This window comes from Acanthisitta chloris, unplaced genomic scaffold, assembly GCF_000695815.1.
Source record: "Acanthisitta chloris isolate BGI_N310 unplaced genomic scaffold, ASM69581v1 scaffold6084, whole genome shotgun sequence".
Classification (NCBI taxonomy): domain Eukaryota; kingdom Metazoa; phylum Chordata; class Aves; order Passeriformes; family Acanthisittidae; genus Acanthisitta; species Acanthisitta chloris.
In genome coordinates, this window is record NW_008667556.1 from 5,277 (window position 1) to 32,500 (window position 27,224).

The following is a 27,224-nucleotide window of genomic DNA, read 5'->3' on the forward strand; positions in this document are numbered from 1 at the left end:
AGCAGAGGTGCACAATCAGAGCTATCCTCACAGAAACTGTTTCTACTGTCCAGTAACCTCCTTTCAATTGCAGTTGGCATAAGAACACAAGGCTCACAAAAGTGATTATTTTAGGCTTTCCACCTCCCTCTCCTCCCAAAAAGTGACAGTCCATAGTAAGGGCCACACAGTGATGTTACACAGCCAAGTACAGCCACGTTCAGGACCAGGTTTATCCTGGAGTGGGAAACTTTGGGTTTTGGCATTTTTATCTTGTTCACAGCCCTCAGAAGATAGGGTAGATGAGAAGAGTTAGCTCATTCTTCTGAGGCCACTCAGCCTCCAGCTGAGCTAGCAGAGAAGCATCTGCACCAGCTTCCACATTGCTAGGAACTGCAGAGAGGAACAAGCAAGGACAATAATCTTCTGCTGAAATCTGGATTCCAGGAGGATTTCTCCCTCCAGCTCTGGGCCTTTCAATCTGCAGCAGCTATGAAGAAGACACTGAAAAACGTTGGAGGCAAGGTTCTTGCAAGCAGAATTGAGCAAGAAAGTTTTACTAATAAGCATTATCAAATTATTTCCTTGCCTCCAACAAGGGATGGTATTTTCCCCAGGGAACTTATGTGTGAGTAAACAAAGCCCACACTCAGTGTGCTTACCTTCCTCATTCTCCAACGCCATTTCAAATCATACCTCAATGGTCTTGCATCCTAGTTAGCTGACCTATGCTTGAATGCCTCCACAGTTAATTCATCCATGTACTACTGAATCCTCACTGCATTACCTTAGAGTACACATTCCATGTTTTGGGGGACAGGATGCTTAACACTACACTCTCCCACTCAGCAACTGGAACTGCTGAACACCATAACTTGGAGGAAAATTTCAACAAGATACTTTCAAAATCAAGAGTTCTCAGTTATCTTCCGCTGTGCTCTTAACCCAGAAGGAAGCCTGGACCAGCCATAGCCCAACATTGTTTCCATATCTGCCTGAACCTTCATTTGGTCAAGTGAGGTGAGGCTACAACACACACTCATATTGTTAAAAACCCAAGTTATAACAGTGGAATTCAGACACAGTGCAGTAAACTCAGTGGCCAAGTTGGCTTTGCTATCCTGTTGCTTGCTATTTTTAACAATTAATGTCTAAGTAAGTGAATGTTATTTTCATTACTGTCAGTTTGGAATACTATCCAAAGAAATTCAGATTCATTTTTCTAAGGAGCCTTTTGTTTTCTCTACACAAACCTGTACAATTGCCCATCAGGTTTAAATACAATAAGGAATGTTGTGTTCTTCCAAGCCAATCAGTTTACATTTCAGACTTCTTTTTGAAGCTATAAAGACTTTTTTTAGAAATCTCCCCCAGGTGAAAACCAGTGTTCTCACATAATCTTACCACTGTCAAATGCTTGAGACTCATCACAGACCAAAGCTGGAACTGACTGCACAGCAAAACAGTACCAGTAATCTAAAATGGTACAATGGATATACTCATTGGGTGCCACAGTAAATGAACTCTGATGAGTATTATGAATTATGAAAAGTTTGCCCCTAATGTCTCCTGTATAGCAAGTCCACAGCTCCAGACATTACTGAACTGATACCTGATTCTGAGAACGTAATTTTAAGAGACTGAAATTGCCTTACACAACATGCTTACTTTTTTCCCTTCAATTAACACATCATACATGGGTCACTGCATTTTACAGAAAAATAATGGACAAATATAAATTGGCTTAAAAAAAACAAGTGTGCACTTCTCACCAATTCTAAACTCTGCAAATAGTCTCTAAAGACCAGGTAAGGACAAGAGCTAGTATGAACAAAACTATTTCTAGATTCAGAAATAACTACAGCACAGAATCCACCTACGTTAGAACATCCATGCTCTAAGTTCTGATGCCTGAAAATTTGAAAAGACTGATGATGAGAATGGCAAAGAATTAGACAAGCTGAAATGAAGACAGACAAAAGTATTTAATATAAAAATGGTCTTTATTTCTTCGATACAAGATAAACTACTATTGCAGTTTAAGACCAACACAAAAGTTGGACAGCAAATTGCTTAACAGTCTCCTAAAGGCTGGAAAAAAAAACTCAGGAAAGCTAAAAGTTGTGCAATATTTCAAGTAGAACATCAAAAAAGATGAAATGATCTCTAAACTTATAGATTAACTAAGTACCTCTGCTGAAAGTGTACTAAAATCCACGTTTGCTAGTATTCCATCTTACCTTGCGGAGAAATACAGGTCTCCAGAAACTCAAGTATTCAACAGACTCTTTGGCCTGCTGGCAGCAGGAAACTGTTCACTATATATATATATATTTTAAATCCTTTGGAGTCAGGCATTCTGACAGGCATCCATTTCCTTACATTTTGCATTGCAGTTCTGCATTCCAACTTAAGACAGACCCCTCCTGTATTTCAAACCATTTCTTGAATAGTTTCCTCATACATCCTTGTGCAAAGCGGGAACCAGGAAATGGAATGGTACAGGAAGACAATACAGCCTTTTGTTTAGAAAGTAAGCAGTGCTGGTAATCATCATAAAAATGTTAAGATTTACCAAATAGGAATGTATTTCACCTTTAAAACACGTGGCTTTTTTTTTTCCCTTTCTTTTTATTTATAAAAGGACAACTGCAGTAGTAAGGAAACTGAATTTGCAACCGCTTGTATTTATAAAAGCACACACATTCCTCCTTTTCTTACATCTGAAGATCAAGGGAATGTCATAATAATATGCACAGTTTAAAATATTTTTCTATTACAAAATACTGTATACAAGAGGGTGAGGCCGAAGTCTATCAGTTGAATATACTCCAAAGTGTTAGCACTGAGATCATGTAAAAAACACATCACATGGTATGAATAGATGGGAATTTTCACCACTTAAATGTTCTTTGATCCACTGGGATCAAAGATAAAATGTTTACTATTTTCAAGAGACTTCAGTAAAACTAGTGTATTTCCAAAGAAGCTTTAAAAGATTTAAGTACAGGCACAGGTCATACCAGAACCTAGAACCCACCACAATAACTGGGGCTACAGAAGGGGTTCAAGAACTAACAAGTATATCATAAGACAAATAGAATGAGAAGCCTTATTGTATTTTGCCCAACATGGGGCAAACCAAATCCCTCAAGAACATTAAATTGACAAGCTTCTGTGCTCCAAACTGCTCCTTAGTAATTTACCCTCTAAAGCTAAAAGGAATCTAAGAATACATGGGATGTCAGATCCTAATGGGGAAGAGGGGAGAAAGGGGAAACAACTACAAACCCAAAAACCCCAGCTCAACACCCTCACCCAACCCAAGCCAGTCTGCAATACTAATTGCAAGGCCTCATAATTGCAGGAGACTATTTCTGCATAAACGTGACTCATTAGCACGCTGCAACCAGTATGTTCAGGACCTGTGCAGGCAATGACCAAAATAATTTAAATCCTAAGTGAATCCATGTTGCTTCTTTCCTACATCAAAAGCATTATTTCAGAAAGAATTCACATTTCCCTAAGTATATGGACACTGATCTGCACTTTCCTCTCCTAAAATCTTCAAGGGTAGAAGCAATTTAGTGTCTTGGATCTCCAAAGAGTACCAGCCTTACAAATGCATGTTTTATACTTGAATCTACATGACTGACAGTGTCTTAACAAGCATTGTATTAGGAAATTTAAGGCTGTATCTCAGTTGACACAAAACCCAATGACAACCTTAACAGGCTATGTATAAAATTCTATAAATAAAAATAGGAGCAAAGTCTGTTTAGCCTGTACACAGAAAGCAAGTGGGTAAGAAAAGAAAATCAGGAATTAAGTATTTCTATAAAGAATGCCATGTATTTTACTAGAAACACAGATGACAAGTATATACAACATTTAAATCACCAATTATCCACATACAACTAGGAAAACATTTACAAGGGTTTGGGTATGCAACTAAACAATCAGGTAAAAAACTACAGTTAGAAAGACTAAGCCTCACCAATTTCAAAGGAACAAAACCAGAAAGCACTCAGTCCTTAAAGAAAAACAACTAATGCCTAAATTTAATAAAAATATCTTGTTTAACACAAAAAGAACAGCCAGCCAAGCTTATAAGCCACACTGTAAATAAAAAATTTAAGTTCTGACAAACGTTTTTCAAAATGTAATCAGAACTACAATTATTGGCACAGAAAGCAAAAAGGGAATGAAAAAAAATAAAGACTGTACAGTTTCCAAAATGCTATGGTTGTTCTTCTGAAGTACTTTTGACCTGTCAAAACACGTAGTCCAGTAAAAATTTTACTTAATAAAAACAAACCACCCTCTACTTCTAAAAAACAAACCACCAATAAAACAACTTGTGTTGCTAAAGCACCACCACTCCTAAGTCACTACTTGTTGGTTTTGTCTTTCAAGATAAAGGACACAGCCTTAAGATAACATTTTCAATGTTACTTCTAAAATCAGTATTTGAAAGAAAAAAAGTATTTCCTCTCAGACTAATTTCATCCTTTCATCAGCAAAAGGAAATGAAATATAACTGAATGAATATCAAAGAGAACAGCAGTAGCCATCATGGCACCATCACCAGTCACTAAGTTTCCAAACTGCTATCTCCTGAGCATGCACAGGAAATTGCCAGGAACATTTAATAAACCAAAACTCAGTAAAAATTGTACTACAGATCCAGTTCTACATGATGTACATTAGGCATATTCCTTTTTGGTGTCTATCAGGGTCTTTGGAATTTTTTCTGTACATTTTTTTGTTTTATAAAAAAAATATCTAACAAAGGAAACTCACAATAACAAGAGAATTATTATCTAAATTGCAATACAGTACATTTATCAGTTAAAACTAAGTATTCAGAGAACAGGCAGAAATAATGGGCTTCATACAGGGATCTCATCTCTCAAGTCACAATGACCATTCAGTTTAACTTATGTCATTTACCCCCTGCTAGTCCCTCCCTGCTGTTTCCATTGCCAGCAATGGAAATCTAAATGCGAATGAGAAATTACACTATGTAAAAAGAGCAACAGTCTTCTTAAATCTATTTCAATGTGGAGTAAAATACCAGTTCCTGCATAAAATGCTTGTAAAGTTACATTTTTTTTATTTTAAAATTTCATATCTCTATGCAATGGAACATTACTTACCTGCTACCTCTCCAGTATTAGCTATTCCCCATGTAACAGCAGGTTATTTCTTCCTTAAACTTATTACACACAGTAGTAAACAATGTTTTTAAGTAAAGAAAAAAAGTTACAACAGTACTGTCGGTAACCAACACCTATTCACAAAGAAGCAGGGAGTGATTCATGACTTGTCTGATACAACTTTCAATTTTACAAAATTTTTAAAAGGCAGTTTTCATTTCGAACAGGATTAAACAAACATGTCAAATATCTTCTCAGTAGCAAATAGTTCAATAAACACCAGTGATCTCATGCATGAGGAACTGAGGTACACAGTTTAAGGGGAAAAAAAAAAGGGGGGGGAGTCTGAAGCTGTAACCAAGTTCAACAGCATCAATCTGGCTGCAGGAAACCTGGCTGAATAGTAGGTGACAAAAATATCAGAGCATTTCAGACTTATGCAAAACTTCTGCAGATGCACAAGCTACTGGTCCAAACTCAGTAAACCATAAAAATCACTCACATATGCAAATAAGATACTTATAGCACATGTTTACATTCCTTGAAATCTATGGAATGACAGCACATGCTTTAAATGCTCTGAAAAACTGAATGGATTTAAGTGCTTTCCTGACCCAGGTAACTTTTTAGGTTGTCTGTAAAAGCTTCAAAATCGGTAAAAAAAGAAATCAAGAGTTTTCTAAGAGTTGCCTCTTAAAGCCATCTGAGGTCTTGAAACTTAACTTAAAACATTAAGTGCAGCTACTTGAATAAGTGAAAACTCCCAAGATTTACAAGAGGCTAAAAGGCCTTTGCACAAGGTCTCCAGACACTGAAGCTTTTGCAGCTGTTATGAATTTTCTATTCACTTGCATTTCACACCTGATGAAATTTAAAACAAATTCTTAAATTTGAAGGCAACTCTGAGTGCTCCATTAGTTTGTTTTTAGGTAAATTTACAAAACCTCATCTGACAAATTTACTTCGCCAGTTTTTGCTAAGACATTTAAATACTGCCCATTGGTGAACAAGGACGTACAAGTGTACCTTCTCTTTTATAAGCATGTGTGAATAAACCCCAAAGTATTAAGAAATACCAAACCCATAAAGTCTGAAAAAAATGGTAACATCTTGTTTCTTCTGGCACCTTTCTAATATACAACTATGTACAGACTGCTACGGCCTTGGGGGTGGAGAGGAACACACACAAGCACTATTACTATAAAACTGTAAACAACTGCAGGGTTTGGTTTTGGTTTGGTTTTTACACCCTAACCTTTCTACCCCTTATTCTGGGCAGTTTAAGTTCATCTGAACAGTTTATCTTTACTGCAGTGTCAAACAAAATCAAGGCTGTGTGAGAGATCAAATTTTCAGTGTGCTAATAATCACAGACCTGGGACCATCTCTCCTCAAAACAACAGAGCACAGAGCTGCAGTTTTTACAGTTTTATATGTCAATTAGCAAATTCACAAGCCACCTAGGTAAACACTGCTAGAAAGCAAAATAGCATTAAAGGGTTTATATAACCACCTATTTTCAGATCAAAATTGAATGTGAGAGCACAACATTAGTACGTTTAACTCGCTGAATGCAAGATTAGGTTGAGGCATATGCAAGGACTATTGCAATGTTTTTGAGGACAGCATCAATGTTTTCATTGTAACATTATCTTTAAATATTGCTGAACACAAGACTTTCCCTGAGGTGTAAACATCAAATAACTTGAACAGCTTTACACATCAGCCCCATTAAACAGTTTATTACAACACTAAATCTACTGTAATCAGTGGTGCTGTGTACAGACATTATCATATGAACAGTTTAACATGAACAAACTACTATAAAAACAAGCATTTACTTGACTTTTTCCAATTGCTTGCACATAATTGCCAAATGTATATAACCAGTAATAAAGTTGCAAAAGCTATAAGGTTTTAATCACACAGGTTTCCCTCAAATAAAACAATTAAGCAACATAAAAAAGTAAAAGAGCTACTGGTTACCATGTATGCAGATTTGCTTTATTCAGATCTATTCCTGTTCATTTTATCCATGAATCCTTACAGGCTCAGTTCAACCACATGAAGCAAACTGCTGGACAAGCATCGTTCCTTGAAGAATGTATCTTGTCTTGCACGCTGTTCCTCTTCCTTCAGCTGTAATGTGTCAAAATTTGTGATGTAGATTTTGCTAGTCCCCATAATACACAGAAAATTGTTGGCTTATCTATACACAAGTCGTGCATCTACTTCACCGTAATGTAAACTAACACAAAACACCCAGAAGGAGTAGCTACTTGTTTGTGCATCAAGCTGTTCTCTAATACATTAGTTAAAAATAAAATTAATATTGTTGTACAACAAAATTGAAAGAACATAAATTTCACAGTTAATGTATTGATGATAAAGAAATAAATAGCTACTGCTCCTGTGGGTGACGGCAACATTTTGATAGAACATTTCCTAAATACGCATTCTTCAAAAGTAAATGAACAAGAATTTAAGGTAATTTTGCCACAACTAGATTTTTACATTTTTACCTGCCCACTGACAGAAGTTTTAAGCTGATCTGACATTTAAGTAATGTGCTGATTGTATAATGAAGTGGATGGCTCACAGCTCGGTAACATTTTAAAGTGCACAGATACCAATACTCCAAAATTTTCAGACTAGTGGCAAGCTGGATAGGGTTCCACTATGAAAATACACACTTGGAGTTTAAGCACAAGAACCCACTTTTCTAAGAATACAATGCAAATTTGCAGGTTTCCTCACCTACTTGCTCTAGGAAAAAAACTCAAGCCCTACTTCCTACTCTCATCTCTTTTGGTAAATTAAGGAACCATACCATTCAGAGTTAATTAACTTGGCAGTTCACAAAATACTTGGGAGGGTATAATTCCATACACTGGATTTCAGTTGAATTCCATTACAAAACAATTAGCTATCTTAATTATATTAATAATTCACAATTTCAACATTCAATAATTTCAAAATAGTTTAAAGCAAATTGTTAAAAACCCAACACATTAAATTGTTCATTTGAAAAACAAGACATTTAGAGAAGCAATTTCATGAACGTACAACAGTACACAGCTGTCAAATGTTCTTCTACTAGTACAATAATTTTAAAGCAGTTGGTAAAACTAAGTACTCGATTTTTCTTCTTCCTTGCCTCAAAGGGACTGTTAATAATAACTTCAAAAACCCTGTAAGTATAACCAAGTAGGCTCTATACACTACAGTATGCACATAAATTAATCCAAATCCAAAGCAGTGACTGGAATTTCTTTTTCACAGACTTGGTTTCCAAGTCATGAATGTATCAACCAGTAACTACTTCTGGGGAAGTTCCTTCTCCAGAGAACAAAATTGCCATATGTGTTATATGCTTTGGAAATTAATTAGCAGCAAAGTGACAAAGTGCTGCCTCCACACGAAAGACGAGTCTGGAGTTGGGAGCTGAGTTGACACAGACAGGAGAGAATCTCAGCTTTGTAGTGGAGAAAGTAAGTACCTGACAGCTGTGAGACTGCACGTCAGAATTTGCTGCTCTCATCATACAATTGCTGCAGCCAGAGTTATGGATCTTTATCACTTCGGTGGCGACAGTTAACAGATCCAAAGCACCATATATATATAATTTATAGTACTAGCATAAGAAAGCTTCAGCTCCTGGGAGTAACTTGCTGGATTTGTAAGGGTACTGGATGGAACTACAGGAACTCTAAGGAATGCATGACAAAGTGGATTTAGGATTAATGCTTTGCATTATAAGGCTTTTAAGATGGCCAGCACCACACTGAACCTTCATCAAAAACAGTGCCAACTAAAATCCAAAGCAGTGTACGTTTCGGTTCCAAGTATTCTGCCACCATATCTTGGCAAAACTGGAAACCCTTGTGGTTCCCAGAAGAATAAATAAACCTGTATGGATTATACCTTCACACTCAGCCCTTTTCAGTATTCTACAAGAAGGTAGAATATTGAAGCAAAAAACAACTCAGAAAAAAATAAAACTCTCTAGTCAGTACTTCTTGGCAATACTGTTTTCCACCTGTCTCAAGTTCATGCATAAGCTATCTGTGTCCCAGACACGTATTAGGTTTGTACAATTTAACACCACACAGCAATCAGTTTCTCTGCATTTCTACTAATAAACCCCAAATTTCAGACTTGGCTGTTAAATAGATATTTTGTGGTTTAGAAGTTAGGGGTTTATGCCAGAACATTTCACAAATGAATCCCAGAACTTAAGTGATCAAACAATTTTGTATTTATGCAAGATGCAACTTGAGCAGTTCTATCCCCCAAAGACACACACAACAAAACCCAATAGATTTCTTAGAGATATGTTGAAAGCATCTTGCAGTAGCAACTTTAATTTTTTTCCCTTTAATTCCAATTATCCAAATAAGCATATAAAAGTTTTAAATAGCTTTTAAAAGTGTGAAAATTCTACAGTAGTTTTAAAGTAGCATGTGCATACACCCATCAAGTTTTGTTAGTTTTTGATATTTTCAGAGACTGAATTTCAAATCTCAAATGTTCACATTCCAGTAAAATGCACAATACACATTTGTTATTACACCCTAATAGCTCCTATGAATTACTTCACATAATTCTTCTTGATTTTATTCTATACAGAAAGAAAAAAAAATACACAAACCAAAAATCCCACAGAAAGTATCAGCTTGAAAGCCAAAATTTGTTTAATTTAACCTACATTCCAGAACATCACAAACCTCCAAATACTGATGCATTAGCTATAACACAGTGAGAAAGAAGGAACTGCAAGCTTGGCTTTCTATTTGTCTTTTAGCATGTAAGCAGATACATATGTGACTCTGTTCATCATACATGTACAGACTATTTTATCACCACTAGCACCTTCTCCCATTTGCTGCCTATTCAACCCCTCATTATTAGTGTACTTACCTGCTATCTTTGCTCAGTCTTAGTGTATAATTTAAGACCAATGCAACAATAATTTCATGGTTTTATAAATAATTCTACACAGGAAGGAAAACTCCCAAACTAGCTTTGTTCATCATCTATCTTTCTCCTACTATCCCAGCCTGTCTATTCACCAAAAATAACTGATGAACAGAGAGGTTTGCTCAGAAAAATTCAATGTTTAGTTTACAAAGTAAAAAGATATGAGTTCTTGGTAAGTATTTTTCACATTAATATATGAGGAAGACACAAAAAGGTAGATTAGGCAGCCACAGGAAAACATAAAAATGAAAGATATGTCTCATGTGTCTCCTTTCTTTTTGGTAAAAAGAAGTTTTAGATCTCAAACCACAATGAGCAAAAGAAAAAAAACCCTGAATTTGTTTATTCTTTGGAGAACACTGCATCAAACCAACATTTTCACTTCTTTTTGTTTTGTGTGTTATAAAGCCTTAAAGTACCTTGGGTAACTTACTCACAGACCAAATTTGTCAAAACTAATGCTTTCACAAATAAAAAAAAAAAAGTACAGGATATGAGGAACACAAAAAAATAAGTGTATCTAAAGAAAGCTCAAAAGTCAGTAAAATTACAGCAACATATATCCATGGGGAAAAAAAGCAATATAAGTTATGCATTTGAAGATAAGTAGACTGAGATACTCAGTTTGTTTGTCAAATTAACTTTTCCGCTTCAAGAAAAGGAGATAAATCATTGAACATTAAGAAACAAACTACATGTTTCTGTAAAGCACCAGAGTAGCCATTAAACAGATTTTAGGCAGCACAGAGAGGAGTGGCACTGCCTCTGCCATGCTATCCTGGATTTCAAATACTCAATCAGATGCACAAAGCACTATTTCTCCAATGAATGCTAAATCCAGAAGAATAGTGCCAACCCCACAAATGTGCTTTCCCCAAACCACACAGTTTTAAAGAGAGATTAGATAAATAACATTCATAACAGCTTAATACTAAGATCTGACATAATTCTAGACAGGTACATACACCCAGGTCTTGAACAATGCTATCACACGATTCCCTTCAAATTCCATTACTAAGTTGAAGCTTGTTATTAAAAAAAATCTCCTATTTGCTTACAAAGTTGCATAAAAAGTCACTTGCATACTTCACTTCATGTTTAAGTGGTTGCTAACACACTGTTACAGGACAGTCCCTACTTAATAGAAGCAAAAATATAATGAATACTATGTAAACTATCAGTACCATTTTCCCCTCCTACTAACACCAAAAAAATTCCAACCATGTTACTCCGTGGATCACTTCAAAGCTGAAACTACTTCGAAGAGAGCTGAGAGCAGTTTTTGAAGAAGCATATGAGCCTCAGACTTGAAATTATTTTGCTTACAGTGGTTTGAGAGCAGAAAAATCTGAATAAACATGCAATATGGAGTACAAAGTCTACATACATATCAACTGTTACAATGCTGTGGTTTCGTCTTTGCAATTCAGTCCAAATCCAGTTCAAATAGGAAATAATCAATCAACCCAATAACAAAAACATAAAATGAAAAATTTAACATTCAGCAGTTAAATTCAGACAGATTAAGATTGGGACAATGTATCAACTAGGAATACATCATTAGGTATCACTTAAATTAAAAAAAAAAATTTCTGCCTTAAAAAGTAGTCAGGACTCATGGTGATGAAGTTAACATTTCTATTCTGTTTGTACACATTAATTTTGCTGTTAATAATTCTAAATGTCATTCTACTGGGTTCTTAGGTTTTTTGACTACACAGGTTAAACATGCCTTAAATCCATTGTTCTTTTATATCTATATGCTTTTCATAAGCAAAGACAAGATGTTCCAAGGAAACATTCCATTTACAAGGATTCAGTTGAATGGATTATCAATGTAGATGAAGCCTTACTCAGGTGAAGGCACAAAAATATTGCAAGAATTTAGTTTTAAATCATGAAGTGTACAAACAGAAGTGTAAACACCTGCTACGGTACATCTAAACTTTATTTTAAAAGTTTTATTTTTATAAACACATTTTGTAAGTTTTGTAACCCATCTCTATAAATGTAATACAGAACAAACCGAATTTCACTGTATACAAAATATTCACAATGGACCTTTAAAATTCTTCTAAACTAGACGTGTAACACTTTGGAAAAAAGATGCCAGTACAGTATCACAGTTATGACTATAAGTACACAACAAGGAGAAGTATAAGTGCCATCCACAGGGTGTAGGCACAGAGGCAACTTCATGTTGTCTGGCAAAGCATGGTAATATGGGCAATAACTCTTTCCAGCACTGTTGATATTTATTAAATGACTGAGTGTTAAATCTGTTTATGAGTATTATTCAATGTAAAAAATGAAACAAAAAATGTATGGCAACATACAACTTAGTGAAAATGAAACATACAAACCAGGAGGTAACTGTATTACTTTTATATGTGTTTGTGTATAAATATATAAAAACAAAACTACAATAAAGCTCTTCTTCATTAAGACAGCAACAAGACAAAATGTTTACAACTTAAAAAACTACCAAATGCTTTTATTCACATGTAGTATAGTAAATTTGCCCCTGAAATCAAGTTCTTAGGGCCTATTTTCTTCACAAGGGAATCTTACCTACACAACTTCTCTGAAAGAAAAGAGAAGTCTCAGCACACAACAAAGCTGTAGCTGTTGCAAATATAAATCCCCACCTGAACTGAGACTGAAACCACAGCCTCATTTTAAAATTGTGTCTTAGAAATTAAAAAATGCAACTTAATGCTGTTTGATATGTTTTCTTGAGGTAACAGGGTAGAGAATCTGTCTTTGGCACAGGAACTCTGCCTCTAAGTGCACAACAATACGTACACAAAAATTAAAGCTAGCTTAATGAAGTATGCCAAGGGTTAAAAATATTATCTTAAATTCCAGGCTATTAACAATTTTTAGTATAGCTTGCTCATCTCCACCAGAAGTAAAACACTCTGGAAACGCACCCATTACTCAGCTCACTGGTTACCTCCATTAGAAGTAACTATTTGCAAGTATCAAAAATACACAGTTATAATAACAGTCCAGTGCAACAAAGAAACTACGTTTGCTTTTATATTATGTTATTTCACCATTAAGACCCACAGTAGCTACTTCTATTAAATTCCAGAAGTATTTCGACCAATTCATTTCTTTATGGCAAAAAGTGGCATTAACAGCTATATACTGCTAACTTTATTTCAGCTGCCATGTTTCACCCTCCTGTTTCAGCCTTTGATTCCCCTTCTCTAGGTAGGTTACTTCTTTTAAGTGTTCCCTGTTAGCATATGAACCCAAGACAACACCCTACTTAATTTTCAATAGACTAGAGCATTTAGCATCAGAATTCATTCTCTCCCAAAGGAGTCAGTCAGTGACACAAAAGCCTGACAGAAAAACTGACATTTAATTCATACAGAATTGTATTTTCACTTAGGAGTACACTACATTTTATAGGATTTCTAAAATATTTTGCTCTGTAACTTCTGTAAATGAACTTCCATGAATAAATAACACATGTAAATCTGAAAACTAAATCCGAGGTTACATGTAAGAAATGGAAGCTGGGCAGACAGGAAAGTCTGCAAGTTTCAATTTCAGTGCAGATGTAGTGGGAAAATCATCTAAAAGGGAAAAGACTGCTACAGAGTAACTGTTAGGTAGGGTATTTTTCCAATTGTTGATTATAAGGAATCGTGGGTAATTCCAGTCCTCAAAATGGCACATTATATAATGTAAAAATACCTATGTAAAGCTCTGAGCAGTACACTGAAAACAGCATTGTTTAGCATGCTACTCTAGCTATCTAGACATCCTGATGCATTCAAGACTTCAGATACATGAAATAAAAGAATACATTAGTTTGTCAACAACCAGAAAAGAACCAATCCTTATGTCATATATTTTTTTACTATTTGTCAGAAAATGACTTGACTATTAGAGGGGGGAGGGACTGAAAAGTCAGGGCAGTGGGGATCAACTGATCATAAATTTTATTGAAGGTTAACTCCTGAGTTTAGCTAGAAGGCAGAAGATACTGACAGTTCACATTTCATACAATAAAGAACAAAATCTGGCTATGTTTCCTCAATTTGGCTAAAACTCACCAGGAAAGAACAAAACAAAACAACAAAGACAACACAAAACTAAACAACAAAACCCACAAATACCAAAACCCAAAAAGCCACCACCATACTTGTGCAAGGATGACAACTGTGTGTACACTGAAATAATCCACACATGGTATATGAAGGGCTAAATGCTGCAGTCCTTACACAAGTAGATTTTAAAATACAAAATTAGTATTTTAAAATACAATAAGGAAATAAAACCATAAATGTCATATAATCTTCTAAGATGACAAAGAGAACAGACATCAGTCTGGCTTACTGCTTTTTTAACAATTAGTTCAAATGCATTTCATTAAAACTGCAAACATTATTACCACCTAAAAGAAAAAAAGTGGCATGCAGGCTGCAGAAGGTAATTGCACAAATACTTCCTCCTTCCCGAGACCAGTTACCTGTTGTTACTTACCTATGTCCGTGCCAGGTGCTGCAAGAAGAAAGTGATTCAGTGCATACTGCAGGACCATTTAAATGCAGACATGAATGGTGCAAATAATCTCAAACCTGAAGCAGTTACTTTCAGTAAGTTGGCAACAGTAAAATGCAAGACCATGAAGCAAACACTCACCTTCTTTAGCGATGACGATACTCCCTCTCCCTGTCGCGCTCTCTGTCGCGATCCCGGTCGCGATCGCGATGTCTCTCTCTCTCACGGCTCCTCTCCCGGTAATAGTCATCGTGGCGATCTCTACTACGCGACTTGTGGCGCCTGCTTTTTTCTCGTGACCTACTGTGGTCCCTCTCTCTGGATCGTTCACGTCTTCTAAAAGAAATTACTTCATTAAACTTTCCTCCCAAATACTAGTCATCCCCATACCAATTTTGTATTCTGCTTCTGGGTATGAATTTGACCAAAAACAGCTATGAGAGAAATGTCTGCTCCCTGTGATGCAGACACATTTTTGTATATAACATGAAAAACAGCTGGTACAAACAGTGATGGCTAAGAATGCAGTTACTGGTAGTAAGAGGCATCCACAAAGTACATGCTGAGAATGGAGGATGAGATGACTGAAATTTGCTGAGGGAAATGGACCATACCTCAAATGATCACTACAACATGGCTGCTAATCAGTGTATGGAAAGTATGCACTAAAACCACTAAATAAGAGTAAAATTTAAGCTAGTCAGGTCAATTTTGAAAAGAGGGTTAATTTAACAGTAAGTATTCTAAATGCAGCAAACCATCATTTTTTTTTTTCACATTTCTTATGCAACTCAGCCTTTTCCATGATTTAGTTTCTTTTATGTGAACTAGTCCTGCATTACACCTTCCCTTTTTTAAGTAAGGGCTGATGGAAGAGGAAAGTTTTACCTGGATCCAGAACCATAAGACTTGGACTCAATCCCATGAAGGCAGTCCTGAAGAGAGCTAATGAGTACTTTACAGCGATCATCTGCAGATACTTTGGACTGTTTAATTAGGGAAATTGCAGTTACCAAGGTCTCTATAGCACTTCCATAGTCCCCTGAAAATGATATAACATCAGGATCAGAAAATTATGCTGATTAAAACACAGATTTTATCTGTAAGCATATTACCATTTTGAGTATTTTCTTCTTAAGAGCCACTCAGATAATTTATTATAGAACCAAATATTTAAATACTATCCACATTTAGTACCCAGAAGGTATTCTCAGAAACTACCTGATCCACAGTAGACAATCAGTCATTAAGTTGTACCTCAATTCAGCATCCTATGAAGAAAATGTGGCTCCAGGTGTTTCAGACTGCTAGTAAGATCACAGGTTGGAAGAGACCTTTAAGATCATCCAGTCCAACATATGGTATGTGACTGTCCAACAGACAACCACACACTACTACTGTAATTCCTAAACCATATCACCCAGCACCAGATCCAGACATCTCTTCAACACTTTCAGGGATGGTGACTCCACCACCTCCCTAGGCAACCTATTCCAGTGCCTGATCACCCTAACAGTGAAAAAATTTTTTCCTAACATCTAATCTGATGTCTTCGCTCTCTCATCTTATAACCATTCCCTCTAGTCCTCTCACTGCAGACATGACAGAAGAGACCATCCCCCACTCTCTACAACCCCCTTGAAGGTAGTTGTAGAGAGCAATGAGGTCACCCCTGAGCTGCCTCTTCTCAAGGCTAAACAAACCCAATTCCCTCACTCATTCCTAATAGAACATGTGTCCTAGACCTTCTATTACCCTTGTTGCCCTTCACTGGACTCACTCCAGTGCCTCAATGTCCTTTTCAAAGTGAGGGACCCAAAACTGAACACAATACTCAAGGTGTGGTCTCACCAATGCTGAGTACAGGGGGATGATCACTTCCCTAGTTCTGCTGGCCGCACTATTTTTGGTACAGGCCAAGAGCTATGGACCTTCTTGACCACCTGTGCACACTGTTGGCTCATGCTGAGCAGCTGTCCACACCAGCACTCTCGAGTCCCTTTCTGATGAAAAACTCACGAGCCACTCCTTCCCCAGCCTGTAGTGCTGCTCGGGGTTGTATCCCAAGTGCAGGACCAGCACTTCGCCTTAATGAACCTCATGCAGCTGTCCTCAGCCCACTGATCAAGTTGGTCCAGGTCTCTCTGTAGAGCTTTCCTACCCTCAGGCAGACTGACACTCCCACCCAACTTAGTGTTGTCTGAAAATTTACTGAGGGTGCACTCAATCCCCATGTCCAGATTATAAATAAAGATGATAGGATGGATTGGCCCCAGTACTGAGCCCTGGGGGACACCACTAGTGACCAGATGCCAATTGGATTTAGCTCCATTCACCACAGCTCTCTGGCCTGGCCATCCAGTCAGTTTTTTACCTATTCAAGAGTCCACCCAACCAAGCCACGAGCAGTCAGTTTTACTAGGAAGATGCCGTGGGAGACAATGTCAAGTGGTTTAGTGAAGTCCATACAGATCACATCCACAGCCTTTCCCTTCTCTACTGAGTCATTTTGTCATAGAAGATCAAGTTAGTCAAGCAGGACCATCCCTTCATAAATCCATGTTGGCTGGTTTTGATCCCCTGGCTGCCCTGCATGTGCCCTGTGGTAGCACTCAAGATGATCACCTCCATGACCTTGCCTGGAAGCAAGGATAGATTGACAGGCCTGCAGTTCCCTGGATCCTCCTTCCAACCCTTCCTATAGATGGGTGTCATGTTTACTAATTTCCAGTCAGCTGCAACTTCCAGTTATCCAGGACTACTAGTAGATGATTGAGAGTGTTTTGGCAAGCTCTTTCACCAGTTCCCTCATTATTGTAGGGTGGATCTCACCAGGGCCCATAGGCTTGTGAGTGTCTCATCAGTGCAGCAGGTCACCCTCTGGATTATGTGGGCCTAACTAATCTCTACATCACCAACTTTAAGCTCTGGGAGGTGCATGTCCTGAGAACAACTGGTCTTGATATTTAAGACTGAGGCAAAGGCAGCATTGAGTGCCTCATCCCCTGTCACTACACTACCCTCTGCATTCAGTGAATGATGGAGGCACTCCTTGACCCTCCTTTTGCTGCCGATGTATTTATATAAATACCCTGTAAAAACCCTAATAAACTCCTATAAATTCTTTTCTGTTGGATAGAATAGCAAACACATTAACTGAGTTTTACTAACCAGCACTGGCATCTGATACAGCTCTCGAAATGGCACTGCTTGAGATTGCCCTATTTCTGTTCATGATTTCTTCAAATTCTGCTTCACTTAGAGGTGTCCTTGCAGCATCCATTTCTCTGCAAGCAATAAAACTAGTATTTAAAAGGTTAAGAAGAACTTCAGTAGCTATCATTGCAATATCAACAATCTGAGTTTGCAACTTTAAGCAGTGACAAACAGAAAAGAAAGCAGCATCTGGGTTTGGTTTTGGTTAAGCACCACATTACAGTATAAAATCCTGAAAGCTTAAAAAAAAAACGCCCCAAACAAAAAACCCCCAAAACCATTAAGACATTGCTGTATAAATATATTTTGTTCATCCCATCTGTTTTGAAGATTCAGCAGCACTTAATATTGTGCTTTATAAGTATTTTTACTTTTCACAAAATCCTTGAAGGTCTGTAAATAGATATTATTCCCAATTGAATGGATGTGGAAATACATGTACATAGGCAATGTGACTTTCAGCAAAATTAGAGATAATTTTTATAACAATACTGGAATCAGAACTATATGATCCTGTTTCCCAGATCTTAACTAAGACCAGAAGGCTATAACTTTTGAAAAACAAATATAGTTGTCATCTTTAAAACGCTCAATTTTCTGAACCATACACCAATATTTTACTGCTAATTTATTTTTTTTAATTTCTGGTCAAGTTCAAGGTGCTCCAATTCAATCTCCAAACCAGTCACAGTAAGGAGGAAGCAATAAAGCAGAATCCTCATACTCATTACACTTTAATATCAGCTACCTATACAGGGTTTACAAAGTAACAGAAGTAAACCTGAATTTTCCCAAAAGTTTTGCAGTGTCCTATTAGCCAGTCTCTGTGTCATACAGAAAATTTGGAGAAATATGTTAGAGACAAATGCTGAGACTGTCAAACTAGCCCACTGCTTGATATTTCTAGAACAGTGTTAGTTCTTCTGGTAGAAAGAAAATGCAGAATAATAAGCAATGCTATCCTCTTAATTGCAAGAAGTGGAACAAGATCCTATAGCCAGTTTAGCATAAGAGGAAATGTCTAAAAATTCATACCTCCCTGAGTTTTGAGTATTATTTTTCGTGTGCCTCCCATAGAATGGAATATGTAATTTTTCTCTTATGGACATGTTATTTCCAGTGAAACGCCTATGATATATAATTAATGACAATTTAAATAGTTATGGATGATAGCTTTAACATTATTAATGAAAATACTGGACAGTAAGTTATACTGTCCTATTCCCACTCCTTCCCTCCCCAGACATTCTATAAACTGCAGACAACCTTGATTTTGTCCATCAAAAAACACCCAACACTTTATAGTCTTATATTTCAGGCAATTAAGCCAAATGCTTGAATTCCTGTAGGGTCTGTTGTATGAACATAGTATGTTCAAATGCTTGGGGTTTTTTAAACTCTGTGACAAAAGAACCAAAGCAAAGCATCTTTGCAGAAAATATTTTAAGACAGAGAAGCATGTCTCATGCTAGCAGTAAAATTACTACTGAAAAATTCAAATCTATGTATATGTACAATTTATAGCAAAATTTTCTGTGACAAATACAAACATGGTGAAAAATCAAGAAACAGCAGCAAGACAGAGATACTTGAAATCACAGATGAAAAAGATGTTTCAAACAAGATGTGAAAAACTTGACAACTCATGTCAAGTCAGAGACTTAAGAACTTTGTCCCAGATAGGATTAACCACAGGAAAAGCCACTGCTACAAACACAGTAAGGCTGCACCAAACAAGCAGAAACATCTTGACAGGAAAGGAAGATAAAAGGTCTTGCAGCAAATTCACACCTGGCTTTTGAGACAAAGACTAACTTTTAATTGAATCCTGAAGAAAAAAGGGACAAGCAATGCTGCCAAAAGATGAAAATGGTATGAGCTTGGTATGACCTCAACATATGCACATATTCAAAAAGGAAAACTCCAGAGCGTTCTCGAAAGACAGACCGCAAAGCACAATGGTACAGGTAAAAGTCAGAATTTCCAGTTAAGACAGAAGCACAACCAGAAGCTACTGCATAAGAAGTGATAGATAAGTTTATACGTAGAGCACATGGAATGACACTGCCAAATACAGTGAGGACAAACAGTTCAGTGAAAAGCCAGAGTGAGATTACTGGTGTTGCATTTCAGAATTTTCTTACTGCTGCAAACATGTTTCTGGGATATATTTCATGGGAGAAGTTAAAAGGGGCAAACTACAAGACTGGTGGGATCCCTTCCAGCCCTACTTATAATTGTTTCTGACATTTGCATTGAAAGGGAAAAATCAAACGCTTCCTACAAGAGGCATAAAATCTGCTACCCAAGCACATTAGACCAAAAGCACTCACCTTCCAGGTGGCCCATAGTCACCTCTGTCATATGGTGGAGGTCGGCCATATGGATCTGTTGGAGGTGGGCCACGGCTGTCTGAAGTAGGTATGCCACTATTGGCAGGTGGGGGGAAGAAAGCTGGATTCACATGTGGTGCTGGTGGTGGAGCACCTGGAGGTGGCCCAGGGAGATGTGGAGGAGGAGCGAGAGTCAGGGGTGGCCCAAGAGGACCAGGTGGACGAGGGGGAAATGGACCCGGAGGTGGAGGTGGACCCTGCTGAGGTGGTGGTGGACCTGGTGGTGGCCCATAGCCTGGAACTGGTGGTGGAGGGCCTGGAGGAAGTGGCCCAAGTGGAGGTTGACCAAAAGGCTGTCCTGGAAACAGAACCGGTGGTGGTGGACGGTCACCACGATTAGGAGGTCCAGCTAATGGAGGTGGGAGGACCTGACCAGGAGGTGGAGGGCCTGGTGGGCCTGGTGGGCCAGGAGGACCTAAAGGTGGACGTGGGGGAGTTTGTCCAGCTAAAATAAAAATAAGAAAAAACAAACAAGCAAACAAAATTGAGTTCATAAATACAAAGAAATAAAATACTCAGTGAAATCATTAACATTCCTGTCTTTAATTCTTGACAACAACAACAGAATGAAAGCAGCCCTCACTGAACATTGCACAACTTATACAAGACATACATGGTCCCACTTTGGGTCCAGCAGCTTAGAAAATGTTTAACATATCTGTATCAATAGTGAGATAACTGAGAACAATATTCTCCTGAAAAATGACAACTCACTTCCCAAATCACTTAAATCACCTGTCGCTACCAAAACCCAAAAAAACTTACAAAAGCTCAAAACATCCTACTTACACATGCAGCGAGTGTTTCACATGGGGCTCAAGACACAACATACATTAAAAAATAGGGGAAAGCTATATTGAGAAAGGTAATGTAAATGTGGTATCCAAAACTACTTTCAGGTTCTCGTTGGTGGCTTTTCAATTTCACTATGTCCCTATGACTATTGGTAGACAATCTACTACTTAATGACATTTACTTCAAAAATATTTCAGCTGAAACGAACTTCACTGCAGTGCTAACCTGTTTAAGAGATTTGTCCCGTATCAGACACCAGACTAAAAATGAATACCTCCTCTTCATATTTCTAGCATTTTAAGTGCCAAGTAACTGACCTATTGGTGAGACTGAACCAAAGCTGAATTTCTAATAATGTGCAAACTTGTAATGCAGTGAGTAAATGAGTGACTTTACACTCTGCAACACAGGTATTCTCACCCCATATAGCAAAATCAGAAAATCTGAAATACACTGCAGTGAAACAAATCTACTTGCTAACATGATCTACTTTAATTTTTTCATACTTGAGTATGTATATAGACATTTTAAAAAGAATGTATCTAAAAGCTGCTATCAAATTTAGTAAGTACAACTCCCTGATGAATATCAACAAAGAAATAGTTAAATCTTACAATCTAGTTATGAATACTAATTATGGCTCATTACTGAATTGTCTTGATCTTTGTAATTTCCCAAATAACTATGCCACATTAAAATAAAACAAAAAACCCCCAATCAAATAAAATTCAAAGTCCATATATAAATAATTTACCTGGGAAAGGTGGTGGTGGCCCTCCTGGCCCTGCTGGTCCAGGGAATCTGTCTCCACCTGGAATGGCACCTGGAAAACGACCTCGCCCTCTGTTACTAGGTGGAAATGCTGCTCGTGAGCTTCCTCCTGGGGGACCAGCTTTACCTTCCCCAGACATCTGTCCAGACTGTGTGGCTGCAATGGAAAAGCAAAAGTGTAATTACATAAATCAAAACAGGTTAAAGCATTTCAACACTTCATCTAATGCTTTATGCAACACTAAAGCACCACCTTATGAGCACCCACTTGTTCCTTGGTACCCAAACCCAATGCATTTGGGGAGAAAAATGTGCTTTGCTAAAATCTGGCAGTGTTACAGTATGCACCATACTAACAGAACAGCATCTGGAGAGCCTGACAGTCCTTCCTTTAAGGCAGCCAAAGGCCACAAACAATTAGGAATGGGAACCATAAGACATGGTGCTGAAGTACAACACAGAACATCTCTTCCTCATTTTGTCCTAAACACAGACTGTCCAGACACTGAAATTTAGTCTGGTTTGTCTACAAATGTTAAACTTCTAAATACTCTTGTGCTTTTTTTTTAACTACATCCACAAGAAATTGAGAAAGTGTCTCCAACTGTTAAGTCAAGAGTTGCGCAAAGCTGCAACCCTCTTTCAGAGAACGCAGCACCTCTTCAGTGTATTAAGGGATTTCTTTAACTTAGGATTAGCATCTCTAAGCAAAGATGCAACTTCATTTACCTGGACTGTAAGCATTTTATAGCTATTTTAAACCATGTAGAAATTATCAGATGCTGAGAAAAAACCTGCCAAACTACTTTTTCTGCTTTTCAAGGGAGCAGATAAGAAAAGCTTACTTTTCCTTGACTGCATTTCAAATTGACTCAGAAACTGTTTATTACATGGAGTTACAACAGGGTTCTGCCCATGCAATTCTCTTTTAGGCAACAAATCCATCAACTTTTTGGAGGATGCTTCCGATCCCACACCCACAAGGGCAAACCTGAAAGGAAATGGAAAAAGTTACACCACAATTTCTCTGTTTTCTGGATATCCTGATGCCTCATGAAAAAGATTACTTACAGTACACAAAAGAAAACTAGATACACAAACTGTATCACAGGTCTTAGTCCAGTTTTTAGAGCAGATAAGACAACTTAGTCCATGACATATAAGAAAAAAAAAGTACAAGGGTACTATTTGGAAGATTTATCAATACACTATGACCAAGTTATTATTAAGCATACACTGTGTGCTCATTACTACTAAGGAGACAGAAAAGCACATTCATGCAACGAAGTGTAGGTTGCCAGAGAAAAATGGGCTCAAGCACTCACTGTCAACAGCTAATGGACCATAAAGATGTAAAGATTTAATAATAAAGGCTGGGGGAACAGTATTTACACTATGAGGAACAACAAGTATCATCAGCACACTAACTGAAATCTAGGAATAGTCTTAATGAAGATGGCCAACAAGATTACACCCACAAAATAATGAGACACACAACACCATTATAAAAATTTGTGACTGAATTTAAGTCATTAGCATGAAATGATATGCCAAATCATTGCTGGATAGATAAACAAAGATATCAGTTCAAAGATAGTTATAAAAATTGAGAACTCCTCCCCCATTTTCACCCTCCCAAACTTCAGTCCACGTACAGGAAAAATGGTAAGTTCTTACCCTTTAGACTGGCCATTAGCACGATTTTCAAAAAATTTTATCTCCAAAATATCATTTACCCCCAGTGAATGAACTGCTTCAGTTAAGTCTTCATCTGTTGTCCACTGAAAAATATTTTTAATATTCTACTATGAAAGCTTATCTAAAACACCAGGCAAAGGGCAACTAAGTTTTCCATGGATTTTTTTTTTAATGTGTGTGTGAGAAATTGACCAAGAGGAATACTTTGTTCAAGCTATCAATATATTCTGACTTTTGGAGAGTACTCATTTTTATTTTCAAATTCTCAGAAAATTTATTTATTACACACTCATGCCCATATGCTACATTGCATCACCCCCATTTGCACAGTGTGCAAGTTAGAATATGTCAAAAAATTTTGTACTTGTGTTACTTTTGTCTTCTGAGAGTACAAAGTTTATATTCAATACTATTTCATTAACTCAGTTTAATAGTATCAAAAGACTGCTACTTTTTCCACACCTGATTCACATTTTCTCCCTCTGAGCCTATTATTTACACACAAATGTCAATTTTAAATACCTTATTAACCAGGTGCTCTTTATGAGAGCTTTGACTAGTGAGAGTTTAGTGAGCTACATACTATTTGCACAAAAATAACAGGATCTGCAGACAAAACAAGGGAAATTAGTATGTAAACTACAGTTAGAAACAACTGCTTCCACTTCACCAAACCTACTTGCTGGAAATGCCTATAAATTACTATGTAATTTTTAACAATTTCATCATATCCAAAGATACAGAAATATACTAATATTATGGTTTTCTTCCTACTTGTATAACTCCATCACCCCTTTAAATTTCATATGAGAAGTGCAAGGTAGGATTTCAGGATTCTGAACTACTTGACCTATCTCCCTCAAATCAAGACTTCTTTTAAAAATTCAACAAATTACTTTCCTGAGAGCTAAACACGAAGAAAACACAGTAACAACGCTAAAGTAAGTTATCCACAGAAAGTGCATTTATGTCATTTGTGAAGCCAAATACTGAGTAATAGGTACAAATTGCTGAATACTGCCCTACCTGCTTTAGACAGTGAGACATTTGACTTGGATAAGTTCTGCTAATTCATGCACATTTTACTGATTCCATTCATGTTCTTCACAATGGGACAACTGTTAAGTCAACAGCTCCTTTACTTACCTATTACCTCCTGAAATCAGAATACTGTAATAACTCATGAAAAAAAAACACCTAAGCACCCATAAAGCATTATTTTTCAAATTTAGCACTAGTAAGAAAGGAAAGTATCAGAAGGGAAAAAAAAAACTTGTGTAAGAATTTTGCATGTGTGAACATTTGATTTCATGTAAACAGATAAAAGCTCTATATAATTCAGCCACAGAACAGCTCTTGCACTTTGTTTCTTAACTGCAATTGATTTTAAGATGTTTTAAAGCTAACAAAGGTAATTGTCTTAACTCACTGAACTGCAGCTGCTCTTATCATAAACCTGTACTCCTTGGATGAAGGAAAAACCCTCAAGATAAATAACTGAAAACAGTTAGTTCTAAGAGTCACTGCTGGTGTAAAAAGACACTGGAAAAACATGAAAAGTAATTTCAAGAAAAACCCAGAGAACTTTCCACCTCCTTTTAAACTAAAACTTCTAGCAAGAATTTACTAAAATCTGGGTTTGTTCAGTAACCTTAAAGTATCTACAGGCATGAAGTATCTCACAGTGTAAACTTGATCTCTTCTTTTATTCAGTTCTCTAAAAACCCCAAGACGATTGTACCAAATATTCCTTCATAACACTTAAAACACACAGAAACTTTAAAGTTTATATTTACTGAAGTCTTTCTCCATTTCTAGGACATCATGACAGCTCCAGATAGGCTCACTAAATTTCAGGTAAAAGAAAAAAAAACCACACAACCACGAATAATAGTAATAAAGCAACAACTACAACTCAACAAAAACAAACCCACCTGTATTCGTAATATTTCATCTAAAACATTTCAAAGCAAAAAAAATTCACAAATAGTTATGTCCATAATGAAAATTCCTGTCTACAACCAAATAACAGCAAGATACTTACCCAAGTAAGATTTCCAATGTACAAGGCAATTCTCTTTCCAGTATACGTATAGACAACATTTGGTGCAGCTCCTTTACCTACATCATCACCAACAGATGGTGGGAGAGAATCCATATAATCACGATCCTCTGGGGCATCTCCATTATTTGCAGATGGAGAAATTACATCATCATATAAATCAATCTGATCATGCCCACCATATTCAGCCTCCTAAAATATAAAAAAGAGACACCTTGATTATATTTAACGATATTTAACGTTAAACACTCTTAAAACTTACTTGAAACAAAAAAGCTGTGATAACTGCCACGACCCAATACCTACACAACATCCCTGCTGAAAAGCTAAACTCCAGTTTCATCCACATTAACACATATAAAATTATGATGACTCCTATAGTATTCTAAACTGACAGGGGGAAAAAAGTACTTCTGGCCACTGTTTTCCACTGCAATACTTTTATCCTTGTAATACAAGCAGAAGTTCAAAAACCCACAGGGCCCACTGCCAGTATTACATACATTAGAAAGCCCAAGTGCCAGTCAGCAACTAAGTACTACACAGCTGCTCACTCATTCCTCCCTCCCTGAACCCTGTGGGATGAGGGAGAGAATCAGGAAAAGGTAAAACCTGTGAGATAAGAGCAGTTCAGTATCAGAAAGACACTAAAATATTATCATATTTTTATTGTAATGGGAAGGCAGGTAACAGAGGAATAAAGTCCTGGAAAAACCAGTAATGCACAATACAACTGCTCACCATCCACTGACCAATGCTCAGCCAGTCCCTGAGCAGTGATCAGCTCCTTCCAGAGAACTACCAGTTTATATACTGGTGGGCATCATGTTCTTCCATCTCTGCTGCCTTCCTACAATATTGCAGGACCCATCAGTAAACAAGGTATGTTGCATCTTATTTTCTAGTAGCTCATGATAAAGTGGGGCCCCTTCGGTACCTGTTACCTCCTCCTCTAGTGACGTTCTGAAATCTTTGTCTTCTGGTCAGTTCATGACCACTTCCAATATTCCTGGACAACTGGGATTTCCTATTCGAGCTCAATTCATGATCAGTGCAACCCACTTACTCCCTGTTGCACCAGCTGCATGATGTATAGAGAACATCCAGCTCAGCACTGGCAGTTGGGGTGCCAGGAGAAGCTATGCTTCAGCACCAATCACTTCCAAAGCAGCTGAGCCTCCAAGTAGGGCCATTTGCCCTGCCTGCAGTAAAGAGCACATTTTTACTTTTTTTTTTTAATACATTTTACCCTGCCCAGACTGGCCTGAGGGCTACATTTAATCTGTGCAAAAGCTTGTTGCTGCTCAGGGACCTATTTGAAATCATTCTTCTTCCAGGTCACTTAACAGACAGGGCTTACGATCAAACTACAATTTAAAATGTCCATTCTCCAAAAACTCACAATGCCTAAGAAAGCTTGTGTTTGTTTCTTACTAGTTGGTGGAGACATAGCTGTGATTTTGTTGATCACATCCACTGGGATCTGACAACATCCATCTTGCAGTTAAATTCCTACAAACTAAATGTCCCACGCAGGTCCCTTGACCTTACTTTGTTTTGCAGCAAAACCAGCTTTCAAAAGGATTTGGACTGTGTTCTTCCCTTTCTCAAAAACTTCTGCCTCTGTATTGCCCCACACAATGATATCAT

General features: G+C 37.3%; 1 protein-coding gene across 1 annotated transcript; it reads right to left on the reverse strand.

The window, feature by feature from the left end:
* Nucleotides 1–6,864: 6,864 nt before the first annotated feature.
* Nucleotides 6,865–25,766, reverse strand: CPSF6 (cleavage and polyadenylation specific factor 6, 68kDa; the record flags this gene model as incomplete). The annotated part of the gene is made up of 10 exons (XM_009072533.1): nucleotides 6,865–7,277; nucleotides 14,781–14,972; nucleotides 15,528–15,681; nucleotides 17,811–17,926; nucleotides 18,891–18,983; nucleotides 20,189–20,693; nucleotides 21,798–21,971; nucleotides 22,660–22,805; nucleotides 23,492–23,595; nucleotides 25,557–25,766. Coding segments are annotated over 9 exons (1,689 nt in total), but the record flags the coding sequence as incomplete, so codon positions are not given.
* Between the last annotated feature and the right edge of the window lie 1,458 nt (nucleotides 25,767–27,224).